The sequence below is a fragment of the Staurois parvus genome, unplaced genomic scaffold, assembly GCF_062004578.1.
Source record: "Staurois parvus isolate SC_StPar_1 unplaced genomic scaffold, SC_StPar_1.0 ptg001130l, whole genome shotgun sequence".
Taxonomy (NCBI): domain Eukaryota; kingdom Metazoa; phylum Chordata; class Amphibia; order Anura; family Ranidae; genus Staurois; species Staurois parvus.
In genome coordinates, this window is record NW_028318926.1 from 1338136 (window position 1) to 1358035 (window position 19900).

Genomic DNA, 19900 nt, shown 5'->3' on the forward strand with positions numbered 1-19900 from the left:
ATTCATCCCCCATATAGTAATTCATCCCCCATAGTAATTCATCCCCCATATAGTAATTCATCCCCCATAGTACTTCATCCCCCATAGTAATTCATCCCCCATATAGTAATTCATCCCCCATATAGTAATTCATCCCCCATATAGTAATTCATCCTCCATATAATAATTCATCCCCCATAGTAATTCATCCCCCCTATAGTAATTAATTCCCCATATTGTCTCAATTCACTTACCTTTGCTCCGCGCGTTCCTCTCGCTGTGTTCCCGCGCTGTGTTCCGGTCTTCAGGGCGGACTGTGAGAGGAGTTCGTCACGCTGCCCCGCCTACATCCTGGCTGCCCCGCCTACATCCTGACAGCTAATGTTCCACGCTCCGCGGGCCGGATTAAAAGAGTCCTGACTTTTGAGGCGGCCGCCCGAGAGGAGGGAGGGGAGCAGGCACCCGGCACACAGAAGAGCCGCATGTGGCTTGCGATCCGCGGCTTGCCGACCACTGAAACCCTATTGCCTGTCACCTGGTGGGCAGTGTGCTCCGGAGCCGCAGCAAAGATGAAAAAGAGCCGCATGCGGCTCTGGAGCCGCGGGTTGCCGACACCCGGTCTATATGGACCGGCACATTGTAATTTTCTGCTATCAGAGCCCAGCACAATGTAACGTATGGTCTATATGGACCGGCACATTGTAATATTCTGCTGTCAGAGCCCAGCACAATGTAACGTATGGTCTATATGGACCGGCACATTGTAATATTCTGCTGTCAGAGCCCAGCACAATGTAACGTATGGTCTATATGGACCGGCACGGTGTGTCATGCTGCTATTTGGGATTGGCGTGGTGCAATATGCTGATATCGTGAATTAATGGCGTTTATTAAGCTGCTATGAGTGATGGGAACAGTGTAATATGTTGCTCTGGGCAACTGTGGCCCTCCAGCTGTTGTAGAACTACAAGTCCCATGAGGCATTGCAAACCTGACAGTTACAAGCATGACTCCCAAAGAGGCATGATGGGGCTTGTAGTTCACCAACAGCTGGAGGGCCACAGTTGCCCCTCCCTGCTCTGGGCCATATCTACAGAGGGCACAAAGAGAGGACCTGTGATATACTGCTACCAGACTGACACCAGGGGGAACAGACTAGGGACCTATAATGTGCTGCCATCAGTGCGCACACCTGCTGTGCCCATTATGAGGGGTTCCCACCATCCCTCTGCTGAGTTCCCAGGTCTGTACACCTGCTGTGCCCATTATGAGGGGTTCCCACCATCCCTCTGCTGAGTACTTGGGTCTGTACACCTGCTGTGCCCATTATGAGGGGTTCCCACCATCCATCTGCTGAGTACTCGGGTCTGTACACCTGCTGTGCCCATTATGAGGGGTTCCCACCATCCCTCTGCTGAGTACCCGGGTCTGTACACCTGCTGTGCCCATTATGAGGGGTTCCCACCATCCCTCTGCTGAGTACTCGGGTCTGTACACCTGCTGTGCCCATTATGAGGGGTTCCCACCATCCCTGTTGGTTTTGGCATATAGTAAAAACCTGTAGTATATACCTATTAAGCTGACACATACTAAAGACTCATAGTAAATTCCCATCAGGCTGGCACAGAGTGAGGACCCTTGTGTCGGCCATCAGGCTGGAACAGTCTTGTACAGAGCTAGGATCCTTGCGTTCTGTCATCATGCTGGCACTGAGTGAAGACTTTTGCGTTCATCTATCAGGCTGGCACAGTGAGGACCCTTGCGTTCTACCATCAGGCTGGCACAGTGAGGACCCTTGCGTTCTACCATCAGGCTGGCACAGAATGAGGACCCTTGCGTTCTACCATCAGGCTGGCACAGAATGAGGACCCTTGCGTTCTACCATCAGGCTGGCACAGTGAGGACCCTTGCGTTCTGCCATCAGGCTGGCACAGTGAGGACCCTTGCGTTCTACCATCAGGCTGGCACAGAGTGAGGACCCTTGCGTTCCGCCATCAGGCTGGCACAGAGTGAGGACCCTTGCGTTCTGCCATCAGGCTGGCACAGAGTGAGGACCCTTGCGTTCTGCCATCAGTCTGACACAGAGTGAGGACCCTTGCGTTCTGCCATCAGGCTGGCACAGTGAGGACCCTTGCGTTCTACCATCAGGCTGGCACAGTGAGGACCCTTGCGTTCTACCATCAGGCTGGCACAGAATGAGGACCCTTGTGTTCTACCATCAGGCTGGCACAGTGAGGACCCTTGCGTTCTACCATCAGGCTGGCACAGTGAGGACCCTTGCGTTCTACCATCAGGCTGGCACAGAGTGAGGACCCTTGCGTTCCGCCATCAGGCTGGCACAGAGTGAGGACCCTTGCGTTCTGCCATCAGGCTGGCACAGAGTGAGGACCCTTGCGTTCTGCCATCAGGCTGGCACAGAGTGAGGACCCTTGTGTTCTGCCCTCAGGCTGACACAGAATGTGATGCCATCAGGCTGGCACAGAGGGAGCACCCTTGCGTTTGGCTATCAGGCTGGCATAGAGTGAGGACCCTTGCGTTTGGCCGTCAGGCTATCACAGAATGAGGACCCTTGCGTTCAGCCATCAGGCTGGCATAGAGCGAGGACCCTTGCAGTCGGCCATCAGGCTTGCACAGAGGGAGGACCCTTGCGTTCTGCCATCAGGCTGGCACAGAGTGAGATGCCATCAGGCAGGCACAGAGTGAGGACCCTTGCTTTTGGCCATCAGGCTGGCACAGAGGGAGGACCCTTGCTTTTGGCCATCGGGCTGGCACAGAGGGAGGACCCTTGCTTTTGGCCATCAGGCTGGCATTGAGTGAGAACTCTTGCGTTCTGCCATAAGGCTGGCATAGAGTGAGATGCCATCAGGCTGGCACAGAGCGAGGACCCTTTCATTCTGAGATCAGGCTGGCACAGAGGGAGGACCAATACATTCGGCCGTCAGACTGGCACAGAGTGAGGACCCTTGCGTTCTGCCCTCAGGCTGGCACAGAGTGAGGACCCTTGCGTTCTGCCCTCAGGCTGGCACAGAGTGAGGACCCTTGCGTTCTGCCCTCAGGCTGGCACAGAGTGAGGACCCTTGCGTTCTGCCCTCAGGCTGGCACAGAATGTAATGCCCTCAGGCTGGCACAGAGTGGGTCAATGTGTTGCCGGGGCCCCTCCTCCTCTGTAGTCTGCTTTCTCTCTCTGGTTCCAGTTCATCCAGACGTCTGTGTACTCCATCCTCTGCACACTGCAGCTGAGCCTCCTCCACACCCAATGCCCTCCCCGCTCCTGCCCTCCCGAGGCCGCTGCAGCCCCGAGGAGCATCGCATTATCCCCTTCAGGAAGCACGTTGTCAGGGAGGAGCGATGGTACAGGTAGGTCCCTCTCAGTCCCTATGGGACATGGTACCTATATTGTGTGTCTGGCTGGGCTGATCCCCATCTCTGCAGAGAGATCCCCATTAGAGGAATGAAGACAGCCCACTCCTGGGGGCCACATCTCCCATACAGGACGGCTCTCCGCTGTCTGTCCTAATGACTGATGAGGAACTGCAAGTCCCAGCATGTTAGGTTAGTAGGATATGTATGCTGAGACAACGGGTGCTGATGATCCAGCATGACTTATCACATCGTTGCCTGGACAGTTGCTCGTGAACAGTTCTTCAGTCACCCAGACTCACGTTTCCTTGTGTAGTAGATGTAGTGTGTAGCGGGGTCTTCTGTCTCAAGGACTGCTGCTGGGAGTTCTGTGCTGAGCTTCTAACTCTGTACACCTGCTGTGCCCATTATGAGGGGTTCCCACCATCTCTGTGCTGAGTTCCCGGGTCTGTACACCCGCTGTGTTTATTATGAGGGGTTCCCACCATCCCTGTGCTGAGTTCCCGGGTCTGTACACCCGCTGTGTTTATTATGAGGGGTTCCCACCATCCCTGTGCTGAGTTCCCGGGTCTGTACACCCGCTGTGTTTATTATGATGGGTTCCCACCATCCCTGTGCTTTGTTCCTTGGTCTGTACACCCGCTGTGCCCATTATGAGGGGTTCCCACCATCCCTGTGCCGAGTTCCCGGGTCTGTATACCTGCTGTGCCCATTATGAGGGGTTCCCACCATCCCTGTGCTGAGTTCCCGGGTCTGTACACCCGCTGTGTTTATTATGAGGGGTTCCCACCATCCCTGTGCTGAGTTCCCGGGTCTGTACACCCGCTGTGTTTATTATGAGGGGTTCCCACCATCCCTGTGCTGAGTTCCCGGGTCTGTACACCCGCTGTGTTTATTATGAGGGGTTCCCACCATCCCTGTGCTGAGTTCCCGGGTCTGTACACCCGCTGTGTTTATTATGAGGGGTTCCCACCATCCCTGTGCTGAGTTCCCGGGTCTGTACACCCGCTGTGTTTATTATGAGGGGTTCCCACCATCCCTGTGCTTTGTTCCTTGGTCTGTACACCCACTGTGCCCATTATGAGGGGTTCCCACCATCCCTGTGCTTTGTTCCTTGGTCTGTACACCTGCTGTGCCCATTATGAGGGGTTCCCACCATCCCTGTGCTGAGTTCCCGGGTCTGTACACCCGCTGTGTTTATTATGAGGGGTTCCCACCATCCCTGTGCTGAGTTCCCAGGTCTGTACACCCGCTGTGCCCATTATGCGGGGTTCCCACCATCCCTGTGCTGAGTTCCCCGGTCTGTACACCCGCTGTGTTTATTATGAGGGGTTCCCACCATCCCTGTGCTGAGTTCCCGGGTCTGTACACCCGCTGTGCCCATTATGAGGGGTTCCCACCATCCCTGTGCCGAGTTCCCGGGTCTGTACACCTGCTGTGCCCATTATGAGAGGTTCCCACCATCCCTGTGCTGAGTTCCCGGGTCTGTACACCTGCTGTGTTTATTATGAGGGGTTCCCACCATCCCTGTGCTGAGTTCCCGGGTCTGTACACCCGCTGTGCCCATTATGAGGGGTTCCCGCCATCCCTGTACTGATTTCCCGGGTATGTACGCTCGCTGTGCCCATTTTGAGGGGTTCTCACCATCCCTGTGCTGTGTTTCCAGGTCTGTACACCCCCTGTGCCCATTATGAGGTTCCCACCATCCTTGTGCTGAGTTCCTGTATCTGTACACCTGCTGTGCCCATTATGAGGGGTTCCCACCATCCCTGTGCTGAGTTCCTGGATCTGTACACCTGCTGTGCCCATTATGAGGGGTTCCCACCATCCCTGTGCTGAGTTCCTGGATCTGTATACCTGCTGTGCCCATTATGAAGAGTTCCCACCATCCCTGTGCTGAGTTTCTAACTCTGTACACCTGCTGTGCCCATTATGAGGGGTTCCCACCATCCCTGCGCTGAGTTTCCAGGTCTGTACACCCGCTGTGCCCATTATGAGGGGTTCCCACCATCCCTGTGCTGAGTTCCTGGGTCTTTACACCTTCTGTGCCCATTATGAGGGGTTCCCACCATACCTGTGCTGAGTTCCTGGGTCTTTACACCTTCTGTGCCCATTATGAGGGGTTCCCATCATCCCTGTCGACAGGGATGACTCAGATCTTCGACTTGATAAATCTACAGGTATCTGGTTCTGTAAGTGATTTATCCTTACCTCTTCTCATATATAATCTGATCCTGATGTTCCTATGAACATTTGAATTCATCGGCACGTCCAGGAGAACTGTGCCTGAGCTAGCACTGACAGCTCATGGATAACTACCAACAATCGGGGGCTGGGAGGATGAGCTCCTAATGTTGTCATCACTGTGTAGCCAATCACGGTGCTGCATGATCTGGAGCCCATTCTGCCAGCCTTGAGCTGATCATGCTTTAGTGCCGGCAACAGTTCTGGATGGCTATGCACAGGGTGGCGTTCTATGCACAGGGTGGCGTTCTATATACAGGGTGGCGTTCTATGCACAGGGTGGCGTTCTATATACAGAGTGGCGTTCTATGCACAGGGTGGCGTTCTATGCACAGGGTGGCGTTCTATATACAGAGTGGCGTTCTATGCACAGGGTGGCGTTCTATGCACAGGGTGGCGTTCTATGCACAGGGTGGCGTTCTATGCACAGGGTGGCGTTCTATATACAGAGTGGCGTTCTATGCACAGGGTGGCGTTCTATATACAGAGTGGCGTTCTATGCACAGGGTGGCGTTCTATATACAGAGTGGCGTTCTATGCACAGGGTGGCGTTCTATATACAGAGTGGCGTTCTATGCACAGGGTGGCGTTCTATATACAGAGTGGCGTTCTATGCACAGGGTGGTGTTCTATGCACAGGGTGGCGTTCTATATACAGAGTGGCGTTCTATGCACAGGGTGGCGTTCTATATACAGAGTGGCGTTCTATGCACAGGGTGGCGTTCTATGCACAGGGTGGCGTTCTATATACAGAGTGGCGTTCTATGCACAGGGTGGCGTTCTATGCACAGGGTGGCGTTCTATGCACAGGGTGGCGTTCTATATACAGAGTGGCGTTCTATGCACAGGGTGGCGTTCTATGCACAGGGTGGCGTTCTATGCACAGGGTGGCGTTCTATGCACAGGGTGGCGTTCTATATACAGAGTGGCGTTCTATGCACAGGGTGGCGTTCTATATACAGAGTGGCGTTCTATGCACAGGGTGGTGTTTCTATATACAGAGTGGTGTTCTATGCACAGGGTGGCGTTCTATGCACAGGGTGGCGTTCTATGCACAGGGTGGCGTTCTATATACAGGGTGGCGTTCTATGCACAGGGTGGCGTTCTATATACAGAGTGGCGTTCTATGCACAGGGTGGCGTTCCATGCACAGGGTGGCGTTCTATATACAGAGTGGCGTTCTATATACAGAGTGGCGTTCTATGCACAGGGTGGTGTTCTATGCACAGGGTGGCGTTCTATATACAGAGTGGCGTTCTATGCACAGGGTGGCGTTCTATATACAGAGTGGCGTTCTATGCACAGGGTGGCGTTCCATGCACAGGGTGGCGTTCTATATACAGAGTGGCGTTCTATGCACAGGGTGGCGTTCTATGCACAGGGTGGCGTTCTATGCACAGGGTGGCGTTCTATATACAGAGTGGCGTTCTATGCACAGGGTGGCGTTCTATGCACAGGGTGGCGTTCTATGCACAGGGTGGTGTTGACGCATTTCAGGGACAAGTTCCACTTCTTCAGGGCCCAGTAGTTGGTGACCCCCGTATGATTGTAGTCACTTCTAGAGTGGATGACAAGCACCATAATAAAGGCATAGAATGCTGGTTATCCCCCATAGATATACAGTTCTGTTCAAAATAATAGCAGTGTGTTGAAAAAAGTGAATAAAGCTGAAAATCCTTCTAATAGCTTTAATTTCCATCCACACAAATGCATTGGGAACACGACACATTCTATTCCAAATCAAAACATGAAGAAAAATACATCAAATTTGTGTTGTTCCTCTAAAAAAATTGAAGAAAAGTGAATATTAGACGGTTCAAAAAAATATCAGTGTTTGTATTCTTCTTTACAAACTCAAACATTCACTATATAAACTGAGAAATGTTTGAAGATTCAGCATGCTGCTGATTCTGTGTAATTGAATCACTCATTGAAAGGGGCGTGTTCAAAATATTAGCAGTGTGGAGTTCTATTAGTGAGGTCATTCATTCTTTGAAAAACAGGTGGCAATTATTGCCCTTATTTAAGGAAGGAAGGCAGCAAATGTTGTACATGCTGGTTACAGTGCATTTCTCTCTGAAATTCTGAGGAAAATGGGTCGTTCCAGACATTGTTCAGAAGAACAGCGTACCTTGATTAAAAAGTTGATTGGAGAGGGGAAAACATATAAAGAAGTGCAGAAAATGATCGGCTGCTCAGCTAAAATGATCGCAAATGCTTTAAAATGGCAACCAAAACCTGAAAGACGTGGAAGAGAGCGAAAAACTACCATTGGAATGGATAGAAGAATAGCCAAAATGGCGCGGACTCAGCCAACAATCAGCTCCAGGAAGATGAAAGAAGGTGTGACGTTCCCTGTGAGGACTGTTACAATTAGAAGACGCCTATGTGAAGCCAAGCTATCTGCAAGAAGCCCCCGCAAAGTCCCACTGTTGGAAAAAAGACATGTGCTGAAGAGGTTACAATCTGCCAAAGAGCACATTGACTGGCCTAAAGAGAAATGGTGCAACACTTTGTGGACTGATGAAAGTAAGATTGTTCTTTTTGGGTCTAGTGGGCGGAGACAGTTTGTCAGACGACCCCCAAACACTGAATTCAAGCCACAGTACACTGTGAAGACAGTGAAGCATGGTGGTGCAAGCATCATGATATGGGGATGTTTCTCATACTACGGTGTTGGGCCTATTTATCGCATACCAGGGATCATGGATCAGTTTGAATACATCAGAATACTTGAAGAGGTCATGCTGCCTTATGCTGAAGGGGAAATGCCCTTGAAATGGGTGTTCCAACAAGACAACGACCCCAAACACACCAGTAAACGTGCAACATCTTGGTTCCAGACCGACAAGATGGACGTTATGGAGTGGCCAGCCCAATCCCCGGATCTTAATCCAATAGAAAACTTGTGGGGTGACATCCAAAATGCCGTTTCTGAGGCAAAACCAAGAAATAGAGAAGAACTGTGGAATGTGGTCCAATCATCCTGGGCTGGAATACCGGATCACAGGGGCCAGAAGTTGGGTGACTCCATGCAACACAGATGTACAGCAGTTCTCAGAAACAGTGCGACTACAACCAAATATTCATGAAGTCATTCAAAGGAAAGCAAAATCTTCAAACATTTCTCAGTTTATATAGTGAATGTTTGAGTTTGTAGAGAAAAATACAAACACTGCGATTTTTTTGAACCGTCTAATATTCACTTTTCTTCAATTGTTTTAGAGGAACAACACAAATTTGATGTATTTTTCTTCATGTTTTGATTTGGAATAGAATGTGTCATGTTCCCAATGCATTTGTGTGGATGGAAATAAAAGCTATTAGAAGGATTTTCAGCTTTAGTCACTTTTTTCAACACACTGCTATTATTTTGAACACAACTGTATATCATAAAAAATGCCCACTCACATTTATCTTCCTTTCAAAACTGCTTTCCACCTCATGCTAGAGGTGTACTGCATGGGTATCAACAAAAAGGTGTTCCAATATGGCCCCCACGCTGGAAGTGACGTCACTGCGTACCCCGAAATGCCTCCTTGCAACTGGCCAAGGGTGTCTCCAGACCTAAACCCTATTGAGCATCTGTGGGGCATCCTCAAATGGAAGGTGGAGGAGCACAAGGTCTCTAACATCCACCAGCTCCGTGACGTCATCATGGAGGAGTGGAAGAGGACTCCAGTGGCAACCTGTGAAGCTCTGGTGACCTCCATGCCCAAGAGGGTTAAGGCAGTGCTGAAAAATAATGGCGGCCACACAGAATATTGACACTTTGGGCCCAATTTGGACCTTGTCACTTAGGGGTGGACTCACTTTTGTTGCCAGCAGTTTAGACATTAATGGTGGTGTGTTGAGTTATTTTGAGGGGACAGCAAATTTCCATGTTATACAAGCTGTACACTGACTACGTCACATTGTAGCAAAGTGTCATTTCTTCAGTGTTGTCACATGAAAAGAGAGAATCAAATATTTACACAAATGTGAGGGGGGGACTCACTTCTGGGAGATACTGTGTATATATATATATATATACATTGTATACAGTCCGGGGGAGGGGGGACTCACTTCTGGGAGATACTGTATATATATATATATATATTGTATACAGTCCGGGGGAGGGGGGGACTCACTTCTGGGAGATACTGTATATATATATATATATTGTATACAGTCCGGGGGAGGGGGGACTCACTTCTGGGAGATACTGTATATATATATACATTGTATACAGTCCGGGGGAGGGGGGACTCACTTCTGGGAGATACTGTATATATATATATACACATTGTATACAGTCCGGGGGAGGGGGGACTCACTTCTGGGAGATACTGTATATATATATATACATTGTATACAGTCCGGGGGAGGGGGGACTCACTTCTGGGAGATACTGTATATATATATATACATTGTATACAGTCCGGGGGAGGGGGGGACTCACTTCTGGGAGATACTGTATATATATATATATATATTGTATACAGTCCGGGGGAGGGGGGGACTCACTTCTGGGAGATACTGTATATATATATATACATTGTATACAGTCCGGGGGAGGGGGGACTCACTTCTGGGAGATACTGTATATATATATATATACATTGTATACAGTCCGGGGGAGGGGGGGACTCACTTCTGGGAGATACTGTATATATATATATACATTGTATACAGTCCGGGGGAGGGGGGGACTCACTTCTGGGAGATACTGTATATATATATATACATTGTATACAGTCCGGGGGAGGGGGGGACTCACTTCTGGGAGATACTGTATATATATATATATATATTGTATACAGTCCGGGGGAGGGGGGGACTCACTTCTGGGAGATACTGTATATATATATATACATTGTATACAGTCCGGGGGAGGGGGGGACTCACTTCTGGGAGATACTGTATATATATATATACATTGTATACAGTCCGGGGGAGGGGGGGACTCACTTCTGGGAGATACTGTATATATATATATATATTGTATACAGTCCGGGGGAGGGGGGGACTCACTTCTGGGAGATACTGTATATATATATACATTGTATACAGTCCGGGGGAGGGGGGGACTCACTTCTGGGAGATACTGTATATATATATATATACATTGTATACAGTCCGGGGGAGGGGGGACTCACTTCTGGGAGATACTGTATATATATATACATTGTATACAGTCTGGGGGAGGGGGGACTCACTTCTGGGAGATACTGTATATATATATACATTGTATACAGTCCGGGGGAGGGGGGACTCACTTCTGGGAGATACTGTATATATATACATTGTATACAGTCCGGGGGAGGGGGGACTCACTTCTGGGAGATACTATATATATATATATACATTGTATACAGTCCGGGGGAGGGGGGACTCACTTCTGGGAGATACTGTATATATATATATACATTGTATACAGTCCGGGGGAGGGGGGGACTCACTTCTGGGAGATACTGTATATATATATACATTGTATACAGTCCGGGGGAGGGGGGGACTCACTTCTGGGAGATACTGTATATATATATATATACATTGTATACAGTCCGGGGGAGGGGGGACTCACTTCTGGGAGATACTATATATATATATACATTGTATACAGTCCGGGGGAGGGGGGGACTCACTTCTGGGAGATACTGTATATATATATACATTGTATACAGTCTGGGGGAGGGGGGACTCACTTCTGGGAGATACTGTATATATATATACATTGTATACAGTCCGGGGGAGGGGGGACTCACTTCTGGGAGATACTATATATATATATATACATTGTATACAGTCCGGGGGAGGGGGGGACTCACTTCTGGGAGATACTGTATATATATATACATTGTATACAGTCCGGGGGAGGGGGGGACTCACTTCTGGGAGATACTGTATATATATATATATATATACATTGTATACAGTCCGGGGGAGGGGGGACTCACTTCTGGGAGATACTGTGTATATATATATATATATATATACACATTGTATACAGTCCGGGGGAGGGGGGAGACTCACTTCTGGGAGATACTGTATATATATATATATACATTGTATACAGTCCGGGGGAGGGGGGACTCACTTCTGGGAGATACTGTATATATATATATACATTGTATACAGTCCGGGGGAGGGGGGGACTCACTTCTGGGAGATACTGTATATATATATACATTGTATACAGTCCGGGGGAGGGGGGACTCACTTCTGGGAGATACTATATATATATATACATTGTATACAGTCCGGGGGAGGGGGGGACTCACTTCTGGGAGATACTGTATATATATATACATTGTATACAGTCTGGGGGAGGGGGGACTCACTTCTGGGAGATACTGTATATATATATACATTGTATACAGTCCGGGGGAGGGGGGACTCACTTCTGGGAGATACTGTGTATATATATACATTGTATACAGTCCGGGGGAGGGGGGACTCACTTCTGGGAGATACTATATATATATATATACATTGTATACAGTCCGGGGGAGGGGGGGACTCACTTCTGGGAGATACTGTATATATATATATATACATTGTATACAGTCCGGGGGAGGGGGGACTCACTTCTGGGAGATACTGTATATATATATATACATTGTATACAGTCCGGGGGAGGGGGGGACTCACTTCTGGGAGATACTGTATATATATATACATTGTATACAGTCCGGGGGAGGGGGGGACTCACTTCTGGGAGATACTGTATATATATATATATACATTGTATACAGTCCGGGGGAGGGGGGACTCACTTCTGGGAGATACTATATATATATATACATTGTATACAGTCCGGGGGAGGGGGGACTCACTTCTGGGAGATACTGTATATATATATACATTGTATACAGTCCGGGGGAGGGGGGACTCACTTCTGGGAGATACTATATATATATATATACATTGTATACAGTCCGGGGGAGGGGGGGACTCACTTCTGGGAGATACTGTATATATATATATATATATACATTGTATACAGTCCGGGGGAGGGGGGACTCACTTCTGGGAGATACTGTATATATATATATATACATTGTATACAGTCCGGGGGAGGGGGGACTCACTTCTGGGAGATACTGTATATATATATATACATTGTATACAGTCCGGGGGAGGGGGGGACTCACTTCTGGGAGATACTGTATATATATATACATTGTATACAGTCCGGGGGAGGGGGGACTCACTTCTGGGAGATACTGTATATATATATACATTGTATACAGTCCGGGGGAGGGGAGGACTCACTTCTGGGAGATACTATATATATATATACATTGTATACAGTCCGGGGGAGGGGGGGACTCACTTCTGGGAGATACTGTATATATATATACATTGTATACAGTCCGGGGGAGGGGGGACTCACTTCTGGGAGATACTGTGTATATATATACATTGTATACAGTCCGGGGGAGGGGGGACTCACTTCTGGGAGATACTATATATATATATATACATTGTATACAGTCCGGGGGAGGGGGGGACTCACTTCTGGGAGATACTGTATATATATATACATTGTATACAGTCCGGGGGAGGGGGGGACTCACTTCTGGGAGATACTGTATATATATATATATATATACATTGTATACAGTCCGGGGGAGGGGGGACTCACTTCTGGGAGATACTGTATATATATATACATTGTTTACAGTCCGGGGGAGGGGGGACTCACTTCTGGGAGATACTGTATATATATATACATTGTATACAGTCCGGGGGAGGGGTGGACTCACTTCTGGGAGATACTGTAACCTACCTTCTGTGAGTTTTTGGATGCAGAAAAAGCACACTGATATGCGTGTAGTGTGATCTGGCCCTCATGGCTTTTAGGGCCAGTTCATACTATAGAAATGCAGTCCAGATGCGTTCCGTATGCGTTTCCACATATGCGTTTTTAATGCATTTTTTACACGTTCCGGTGCGTTTTGTATGCATTCCAATTCATTTTTTCCCCTCTATCTTCAATTTAAATCGGAACATGTGCATTCCAGTACGTTGTTGGTGTTTTACCGCGTTCCAGTACAGTTCTGTGCAGGAAAAATGCTACCTGTTCTGCTCTTTTTTTCTGCAACCGGAACGCACTGGAACTACAAGCAATGATGTGAACTATGACATTGACAACCATCTCACCTACTTTCTGTGTGTTTTGCATGCAGAAAAAAAGCAACTGTAACGCATGTAGTGTGAACCGACCTTCATGGCTTTTATGATTGGATGTGCATGGTCCCAGGTGCTGGGAAAGTCCCATTTATGAATCCAATATATAGAGATTCGATTGAATCGACTTTATAGGAACATTCAATAGCTTCTGGTCTGGGTACTGCATTGTATTATAAAATGTAAAATTAGGAGGTGGGGGGGGGGGTTACAGATATAGGTTGGAGACGACATGAAAACCTTGCCTTTGTCATACAATGGAAGGCAGTGGGGTCAGTGTGTGGATTGTGTTACATAACCCCGTCCTCTGCTGCTTTCCATCGTCACGTAGAGCTGAATTCCTTAAATAAATAAGACATAAATAAGACACGAGTAACCCAATTCCACCCATGCGATCATTTTCCAGCAGCAGCAGAGTGGTGGTAAGGAGACCCTCGCCCTCCTACTCTGTCTGCTCAGAAAGGAGATCCCAAGACAAAACCCTCTTTCCGCTGGTTTGGGATGGAGGGTGTGAAGGATCTGCAACCCCTGTCGCAGGCGGTGTCCCTTCGGGGAGATTTTTCTACACTTCCTGTTCAAAAGACAAAACAAGAAGTGAGAGAAAATCTCTCCAACGTCAGGAAAAATCCCCTCTTCAGCTTGCCGTACTCGTATAGATTGTTGTTCGAGAACTTTCTTTTCAAGAACATTCGTTTGATTTTCTAATCTTTAGTGGGGTCCAAATCGATGTTCGTTTTCAACAGCCGTGACCTGAAAATTCAGAGGGGCAAGGAAGGAAAATTTCTCTCAATCAAACAAACTTTTATCCTGTGTTAGGGCTCATGTACACTGCAGCTGATAAACTCACATTTATGATCTGTTCAGCAGCCCCTGAACTCTCCCTAATGTTTTCCTATGTGTCCATGTACACATCTTCCTTTACAGGCAGTTGAGTTTACAGCCGTTTTTTTTACGCGGAAAACTTGCGTTCAGCATTCCATTTGATCAGCGTTTCAAATGCAAAACACTTGTAAACACGTCTAAACGCAGCAAATCGCATCTATAAGCATTTGTGTTTGAATTTTTTTAACTCTTCCAGTTCCAAAAGCTGTCCAGAGCCTTTTTTCATCATGAAAAATGCATGCAAAGCGTTTTCAGGGTACTCAGATGGACAAAACACTGAACACAGGATGTTCCTACCAAGCTTGTCACACATTGTAATGACCAATTCACAGCTCAGACCTCTCCCTCCCTTGGAAACAAAAGATATGTTAATGACCATTCCCACCTCAGACCTCTCCCACCCTTGGCAACAAAAGATATGTTAATAACCATTCACACCTCAGACCTCTCCCACCCTTGGAAACAAAAGATATGTTAATGACGAATTCACACCTCAGACCTCTCCCACCCTTGGAAACAAAATATATGTTAATGACCATACACACCTCAGACCTCTCCCACCCTTGGAAACAAAATATATGTTAATGACCATACACACCTCAGACCTCTCCCACCCTTGGCAACAAAAGATATGTTAATAACCATTCACACCTCAGACCTCTCCCACCCTTGGAAACAAAAGATATGTTAATGACGAATTCACACCTCAGACCTCTCCCACCCTTGGAAACAAAATATATGTTAATGACCATACACACCTCAGACCTCTCCCACCCTTGGAAACAAAATATATGTTAATGACCATACACACCTCAGACCTCTCCCACCCTTGGCAACAAAAGATATGTTAATAACCATTCACACCTCAGACCTCTCCCACCCTTGGAAACAAAAGATATGGTAATGACCATTTACACCTCAGACCTCTCCCACCCTTGGCAACAAAAGATATGTTAATAACCATTCCCACCTCAGACCTCTCCCACCCTTGGAAGCAACAGATATATTAATGACCAATTCACACCTCAGACCTCTCCCACCCTTGGAAACAAAAGATATGTTAATGACCAATTCACACCTAAGACCTCTCCCACTCTTGGAAACAAAAGAAATGTTAATGACCATTCACACCTCAAATTCCTCATGAAGACCCCCTGCCAGGTGACCTTAATAACTCCCTTCACCAGACACCTTTCCCACCCTTGGAAACAAAAGAAATGTTAATGAGCAACTCACACGTCAGACCTCTCCCACCCTTGGAAACAAAAGAAATGTTAATGAAAAACTCACACCTAAACTAATCTCAACGCGTACTGCTGTCTCTGCTTCTACTCTGTATTTCTCTGAAACAGTCTGAAATAGTTAATAGTTTACCACTTTTCAGTGCATTCTGGGCATTTGGGAGGTTCTCCTGTGCTTATCTTTAAAAACTGCTTCTAAACGCAAATGCTCATAAACGCGTAATGCAAACGCGGCTAAACACACGTTTTTTAACCTATGTTTCCCATCGTTCAGAAGTGTCCCGTGTACATATGGGGCCTTATGCGGTTATCGTACAGAAATTACATTCATTTTAAAATCGAACGTTAAAAGCAAAACATCATTTTCAAATGACATGCGTCCATTCATCGAATGTTCAAAGAATTTTCATACGACCTTTTCTTATGGATATTCTCCTCCGAAAATCTACATCTGTATGGCCAGTTTTAGACTTATGGCCCGTACACACGATAAGAAAATCGCACAAAGATTTTTGTACGAGGAACGATCGTCCAATAATCTGATTGTTAGTACACAGCTTGCGAGAGCCGATCATGACAGTTCATGCGACGGTAATAGACGGGACAAGTGCGAAAATTTAAAATACTGCTACAGGGTGGCAGGTCTGCACAAAGCCATGTGTATGTGTATATATATATATATTTGTGATTTGCAACTCCGGGTAGGGAGCACACACAAGTGTGTGCATCGCCCTACCAACGCCGTCATAGGCAGCTAGGGATGTCAATCACCGGGTCCCGGTAAACAACACAGGTCTCTCTCCTGCCAGCAAGGACATGCTGCTGTGTATCTCTGCACAGTGTGTCTCTCTAGTAAAACACACCCAGCACACAGTTAACCCTTTGATTGTCCCAGATGTTAACCACTTAATGCCCAGTGCCATTAGTACAGTGTCAGTGCATTTTATTAGTGCTGATCACTGTATTGGCATCATTGGGATGTCAGTGGCAGTTAGTCAGTTCCCCCCCCAGTGTCAGAATTTCCCGCTATAAGTCGCTGATCGCCACCAATACTAGTATAAAAAAAATGTAAATAAAAATCCCAGTATGTATACCGCCATTTGTAAACGCTATAACTTTCACGTAAAACAATTCATTTACACGTATTGGGATTTTTTTGTTAGCAAAGACATGGCGCAGAATACATTTTGGCCTATGACGATTTTAGATTTTTAAATTTTTTTTATTGGACATGTTTTATAGCAAAAAGTCAAAAAAAATTTTTTCTCAAAATTGTTGGTTTTTTTTTGTTTATAGCACAAGAAATAAAAAATGCAGAGGCGATCAGATACCATCGAAAGAAAGCTCAATTCGTGGGAAAAAAAGGACATAAATTTAATTTGGGTGCAGTGTTGCATGACCGTACAATTGTCAGTTAAAGTAACGCAGCGCCATATTAGAAATGGCTTGGTCAGGAGGGGGGAGGGGGGGGAATCCTCTGGAGGCAGGGGCGGACTGACCATTTGGAAACTTGGGCACTGCCCGAGGGCCCGGGGTCAGTAGGGGGCCCCATGAGATGCCCCTGGTACCTTTTTCATAGGCTTTTTTGAGTTTGGGCAAGGACACAGGGGCCCCATGATCCCCTATTGCCCGGGGGCCCCATGAGTTGTCAGTCCGCCCCTGTCTGGAGGGCGAGGGGTTGAAGTGCAAAAAATGCGTCTCCATTGCCTGTTTTTAATGTGCTTCAACTGTACATCTGAACAAGCCTGTAAACTCACCACACATGCTACAGTCTGATGTGCAATCTTCTGTTATGGCGGCCATACATGCTTCCCTTTAATTATCCAATCAATGTGCAATTTGATCAAAACAATCCAATCAGCAAGCAATCAAACAGCCATAACTTCCCTCTTCCCTCCCAATTGATTTAGAGTCGGCCAGGGCGCCAAATTATCGATTTGATTTGCATTAATTGGCAACATACTTTGTCCGTGAGTATGATTGTATTTCAGTTGGCCGGATTATGAGGTTAGATGGTGGAAACAAACATGTGAAATCCACTTGCCTGTGGGTGGCGTATTAGTCTGATGGATTGTTCGCTGTAGATCGATTATTCCTATTGTAAGAGAATGATCGGAAAAGAAATTGACATTTATGTATGGCCACCACTAAAGTGTTATTAGCAGGAAAATCAGTCTGTATACGCAGTAAAGCATGCTTGTTATGCTCACAGTGGAACCTAAGGGGTTAATCACTGTTTGATCCTGTCTTCTCTGATCCTCCCCTTCTACTGTCCCCAATCCATAGATTGTCCCCAATCTGATATAACAGAGCCTTGGGGGCAAGCTGCACATTCCCAGTTTAGTGTGTATTGCTAGAGAGTTTTTTTTTTCTTGGGAGAGTGCATGTGATCAGCACAGGGCCAATCAGCACAGTCTAGACAGAGGGTCAGGGGGTCATGCAGCCTCATTGGATAGTCAGAGGAGAATGAAAACTCCTCCTTTTTCCACAGTCCCCAATCCATCTGCTGATAGAACTGAGCCTTGGGGCAAGCTGCACATGATCAATTTAGTGTGTATTGCTAGAGAGGTTTTTTTTTTTTTTGGAAGGGTGCATGTGATCAGCACAGGGCCAATCAGCACTGTCCAGACAGAGGATCAGGGGTCATGCAGCCTCATAGGATAGTCAGAGGAGAATGAAAGCTCCTCCTTCTTCCACAGTCCCCAATCCATCTGCTGATAGAACAGAGCCTTGGGGACATGCTGCACATGCTCAGTTTAGTGTGTATTGCTAGAGAGTTTTTGTTTCTTGAGCAAGTGCATGTGATCAGCACAGGGCCAGTCAGCACTGTCCAGACAGAGGATCAGGGGTCATGCAGCCTCATAGGATAGTCAAAGAATGAAAGCTCCTCCTTCTTCCACAGTCCCCAATCCATCTGCTGATAGAACAGAGCCTTGGGGGCACGCTGCACATGCTCAGTTTAGTGTGTATTGCTAGAGAGTTTTTGTTTCTAGAGCAAGTGCATGTGATCAGCACAGGGCCAGTCAGCACTGTCCAGACAGAGGGTCAGGGGTCATCAAGCCTCATAGGATAGTCAGCGGAGAATGAATGAAAACTCCTCCTTCTTCCACTGTCCCTAATCCATCTGCTGATAGAACAGAGCCTTAGGGGCAAGCTGCAGATGCTGAATGTGGTGTATATTACTAGAGAGCTTTTTTTTGTGGGAGGGTGCATATGATCAGCACAGAGCCAATCAGCACAGTCCAGACAGAGGGTTAAGGGTCCTGCAGCTTCATAGGATAGTCAGAGGAGAATGAAAAGTCCTCCTCCTTCCACAGTCCCCAATCCATCTGCTGATAGAACAGAGCCTTGGGGGCAAGCTGCACATACTAAGTTTGGTGTTTATTGCTAGAGAGTTTTTTTTTTCTTGGGAGAGTGCATGTGATCAGCACAGGGCCAATCAGCACAGTCCAGACAGATGGTCAGGGGTCCTGCAGCCTCCTAGGACAGTCAGAGAATGAAAACTCCTCCTACAAGATTACCCAGTGCTCTGCTGGACACTGATAGAAGTCACAACACTGATATAAACTGCTGATGAGAAAAGGTATTTAGAAGTTTATATTTACTACAATAATTGCATTTTGACCTGTATGTGTCTCTGTGGTCTGACTTACAGCATACATGGCTTTTTCTTCTGTACTTTAATCTATTAAATCCTAATACAATGAGATTAAACATAAAATAATTGCTGTGGGAGACAAGATATGATAAATGCAGGTTCTGGGGAAACCAGATATAGTGAATGTGGGGTCCGGGGAGACCAGATATAGTGAATGCAGGGTCCGGGGAGACCGGATATAGTGAATGCGGGGTTCGGGGAGACTGGATATAGTGAATGCTGGGTCTGGGGAGAGTGGATATAGTGAATGCAGGGTCCGGGGAGAGCAGATATAGTGAATGCAGGGTCCGGGGAGACTGGATATAGTGAATGCGGGGTCTGGGGAGAGCGGATATAGTGAATGCAGGGTCCGGGGAGACCG

General features: G+C 47.3%; 1 protein-coding gene across 4 annotated transcripts in view; it reads left to right on the plus strand.

Annotated features, from left to right (window-relative positions):
* MAPRE3 (microtubule associated protein RP/EB family member 3) overlaps positions 1-19900 on the plus strand; it is a 176251-nt gene that overhangs the window by 110990 nt on the left and 45361 nt on the right. The window contains exon 1 of one of the 4 annotated variants that reach the window (XM_089659026.1): positions 3189-3336. The exons of the other annotated variants lie outside the window; for them this stretch is intronic. Coding sequence (XP_089515152.1) covers positions 3236-3336 — 101 coding nt within the window. The 5' untranslated portion in view covers positions 3189-3235. Of the gene's footprint in view, positions 1-3188; positions 3337-19900 lie in introns of those variants that run through there. 4 annotated transcript variants of the gene reach the window in all.